General features: G+C 34.4%; 1 protein-coding gene across 1 annotated transcript; it reads right to left on the bottom strand.

Moving 5' to 3' along the window:
- Positions 1-3953: 3953 nt before the first annotated feature.
- On the bottom strand, positions 3954-4361 carry LOC129457780 (cytochrome c-like). Its single transcript, XM_055233272.2, has one exon. The coding sequence runs from the start codon at positions 4359-4361 to the stop codon at positions 4053-4055; it is 309 nt and encodes a 102-aa protein (XP_055089247.1). The 3' UTR covers positions 3954-4052.
- Between the last annotated feature and the right edge of the window lie 241 nt (positions 4362-4602).

The raw sequence follows: 4602 nt of genomic DNA, 5'->3' as shown, positions 1-4602 counted from the left end.
ATACTTACTGCATTTTCTTATTTGATGATGGGTATGGAGGTTCTATATCTTGGCTATTGTGAATAATGTAGTAATGAAGATGGGAGTGTAGATATCTCATTGAGATAATGACTTCATTTTTTTTATTATTATACTCTAAGTTCTGGGATACATGTGCAGAACGTGCAGGATTGTTACATAGTTATACACCTGCCATGGTGGTTTGCTGCACCCATCAACCTGTCATCTACATTAGGTATTTCTTCTAATGTTATCCCTCCCCTAGCCCCCCACCCCCTGACAGACCCTGGTGTGTGATGTTCCCCTCCCTGTGTCCATGTGTTTTCATTGTTCAGCTCCCACTTATGAGTGAGAACTTCTGGTGTATGGTTTTCTGTTCCTGTGTTAGTTTGCTGAGAATGATGGTTTCCAGATTCATCCATGTCCCTGCAAAGGACGTGAACTCATCCCTTTTTATGGCTGTGTAGTATTCCATGGTGTATATGTGCCACATTTTCTTTATCTAGTCTATTGTTAATGTACATTTGGGTTGGTTCCAAGTCTTTGCTATTGTGGACAGTGCTGCAATAAACATACATGTGCATGTGTCTTTATAGTAGAATGATTTATAATCCTTTGGGTATGTACCCAGTAATGGGATTGCTGGGTTAAATGGCATTTCTGGTTCTAGATCCTTGAGGAATCGCCACACTGTCTTCTACAATGGTTGAACTAATTTACACTCCCACCAACAGTGTAAAAGCATTCCTATTTCTCCACATCCACTCCAGCATCTGTTGTTTCCTGACTTTTTAATGATCACCATTCTAACTGGTGTGAGATGGTATCTCATTGTGGTTTTGATTTGCATTTCTCTAATGACCAGTGTTTCCTTTGGATATATACCCAGACGTGGGATTGTGCGATCATATGGTAGTTCTATTTTTAATTTTTTGAGGAACCTCCATATTGTTTTCCATAATGGCTGTACCAATTCACATTTTGATAGGATATATTTTTAAATAGTATATTAGAAACAGTAAAGTGTAGAACTGACAGAGAGGGAAATTGAATCGAAAATAAAAAGAGCACATTTTAGAAGCTTTCTAGTTAGTAGAAAAAAAGATAAGGATTAAGAACTGAAAATAAAATAAGAATATTAAATGAAAGTTGATAACTATAGTGGACAAATAACTTACTTTCAGCTGTTAAATAAATTTCAATTATCAAAGAAAAGACACAAACAAAAGAGGTAAATAAATATTCAAAAAATATAGAAGGCTGCATAGAGCACAGTCAGGATTTAAGATTGAAAAAGATTTGTTAGAGGTGGGGATACTGTAACCCTCATGCATTGCTTGTGAATACTGTACTGGCACAGCCATTGAGAACACACCAGTGATACATTGTCATTAAATACAAAGGTCTCATATGACCAAACATTCTCACTTCTGGATATTTTTGCAGAGAAGTTATCACACAGGTTTCTAATGTGACAACTCTGAGAACGTTCATCAAAGTGTTGTTTGTGGTAGTGGAAATTTAAAGGCTATGATTAAATAAATCTAGGTTCAATCAATGAGACATGGATGAGCAAAAGGCATGGTAGGCACACCATGTAATAATGTTCAGGTCAGAAGCAACAGATGAAATGCACCCAGAGCAATGCGTAGTTGAGTGTAAAAATGTAAGAATCAAATGAGGTCCACAATGTGATGCTATTTATGTGAATTAAAAATATGTGTGCATAAAACAACACTACCAGTTTTACAAGGACATAGAAAATAGAAGATCACACATCTAACACATTCAAATAGTTGCCAAAGGGAGGAAGACGTAGAGAGGAATTGAAGAGGATATAGAATAAAAGGCCATAAATAAACATATAATGTAAGAACCACACAAACAATGAAGGTCTGTCATGAAATGAGGAGTATTAGCAACATTCTACCTAAATTCCACTAGCAAAAATAAAAGGCCGGTTCAGATAGCAGAAAAATTATGAAGAGCCCAACTCCTATATAAAACCCAAAAGATAAAGAATAATTCAATTGTCAAGCAGGAGGGAAAAATAAACTATCTGCAAAGTAAGAAATGAAGGCCGATCTCAGATTAAGTGCCAAAAAACAATGAAGGATTAATTTAGTTGTCTATGATAGCTTTCTTGTACAACAGGATATTTTCAGACTTATTTATACATTTCCTGCCTCAGATATAGAATTAACCCTTTCTCCAAAGATCAAAGATCTTTGGTTCTTTTTTGTGGGAAGAAAGACTACGATCTGGGTACCTGGGATGCCCCGTGCCCTGAGTTAGTTATTATTTCTAGGACTCTTTGGTGGACAGGGCTAGGACATATGTATTTTTTAGATACAGTACATCATACGTTTATATCCAATTCAAAATCAGGCTTAAGGGATTTTATTTGACCTCATCAATTTCATGTCTGTATCTCCTTCCCACCAAGCCCCAAATCTCAGTTCTTGATGACACTGATATAATTACTCATTTGATTTATTATCTTACAATAACAGTATCAACACTATCACCTACAATGCTATGCTATTACTGGAAACAATTTAAGACTTTCTTTGCCTTTTCTTTTGTTCTTAGGATCTATTCCATTAGAGACGCAGAGTTAAATTACTATGCTTTAGAGCCACTTGGGATATTTCCTTTGTGGTGAGGTTAGGTTACCGACTGAGTTCACAACTTGGTTCATCTGTTTAAATTTACTTTTGTAGTCTGGGGATTGTATTTTTCTTTATTTGATTTTGTTTTATGATTATGTAAAGTATAAACATGGCTTCAAAGACAGAGCTATAATACCAGGTCCATTCAAAGGAGTCTGTTTTCAACCCCTGAATCTTTCAAAATATTTCCTTTCTTTTTTAGTTTAAGCATTTTAAATGTTAAGGTTTATTCTGTTTTTAACTTATATATGTTAATTTCATACATTTAACATATGATAATATAATATGCTATAATGTATAACAATAAATGTATAAAACAACATGTTATATTACTGTGTGATAACATTAACATATGCTAATTTAATATTATTCAACATATAACATGTAATACTATATTAACACATTATATTAATTAACACAGTTTAACATATTATAACATACATATATTTAACACGTTAATTAGATATAATGTGTACACGTGTGTATCTCCTCTTTTCTTTTTTTCTCTGTGGTTTTCTTTTTAATTATCTTAATTCTTCTGATCACACATAATTTTAAAATTTGTGTATATCGCCTCTACTTTAATCCTTTTAAGCTGGCGAAAGCACCATTCCCAATCACAAATACACAGCAGTTCTACAGTTTTATGTTTCTGAATGGCTGTTTAAAGACAATCCTAAATTATAACTTAGTTTGACTTAGATTATAAAGAATTCAAGAGTGAAGTTTAACTTGCTACTATTTTAAATGCATGTGACCTTACAGATCTATAATATGTGAGAAGTGTTAAATAATCTTTGATATTACACATAAACCACACTAAAATGCCTTGCAATAAATAAAAGGAACCATTTTAAATACAAGGAATTCTAATTAGATTGGCACAGTTAAGCCCCAAAACATAAAGTAGACATTGCTACCTTATTTATCTTCAACTCTTGCCTTTAAGAGGAAAATGAAGACAAAACACAGATGAATCTTGCTTGGTTCTGAGACAGTGAAGGAATTTCCCCAGTATTTAAATATATTCACATAACCAGTTATATAAATCTAAATATAAAACCAATCTCCAGTAAGTTTTAAGATGGCACTCACCATCTTTGTGAAAAGTTGAACATTACTAACAAAGTCTAATTCTATCTTTAGAAGGGGTAAACCATGATAGCATTTACTGAATTGGAATTACTATTGCAATTCAAAAACTGAACATATTCATTTAACCACAACCTAGTCTTAGTTTTAAATCAGGATTGCCCAACAAAATATTCTGTCAGTCATTCATGATCTGAATTTTGGTGTATGAGATCTATTAAAGTATGGTACACATAAAAAAGTCACGAGACATTTCTGTGTTGTAATAAATAAGGCAGTGGCCAATTATTACTCATTAGTAGCTTTTTTGAGATAAGCTGTCAAGTCTGCCCTTTCTGCCTCCTTCTTAATGCCGGCAAAGATCATTTTTGTTTCAGGGATGTACTTCTTGGGATTCTCCAAATATTCCATCAGTGTATCCTCTCCCCAGGTGATGCCTTTGTTCTTACTGGTGTCTGTGTAAGAGAATCCAACGGCCTGACCTGTCTTCTGCCCGAAGAGATTAGGCCCTGTCTTATGCTTGCCTCCCTTTTCCATGGTGTGGCACTGGGCACACTTCTGAACAAAAATCTTCTTGCCTTTCTCAACATCACCCATATTTAGTTCTGTTTTTCGTCGCTGGTGCAACTAAGGTTCCTGCTCTGAAGCTGGACGTCTCCAGTCTCTCGTATCTCCCCTTTTCTTAGAGAAATGGTGGTATGATATAGACACATTCCTCTACCTGGCTTTTTCATTTCACAGTATATCCTGGAGGACACTGCCCATATGCAATTTTGAGGAGAAAAGGTTGTAACTCAAAAGTAAATTTACTATTTAAATTTGAAAGAAATAGAAAGAC

This window comes from Symphalangus syndactylus, chromosome 11, assembly GCF_028878055.3.
Source record: "Symphalangus syndactylus isolate Jambi chromosome 11, NHGRI_mSymSyn1-v2.1_pri, whole genome shotgun sequence".
Classification (NCBI taxonomy): domain Eukaryota; kingdom Metazoa; phylum Chordata; class Mammalia; order Primates; family Hylobatidae; genus Symphalangus; species Symphalangus syndactylus.
This window is presented reverse-complemented; position numbering and strand designations above follow the sequence as displayed.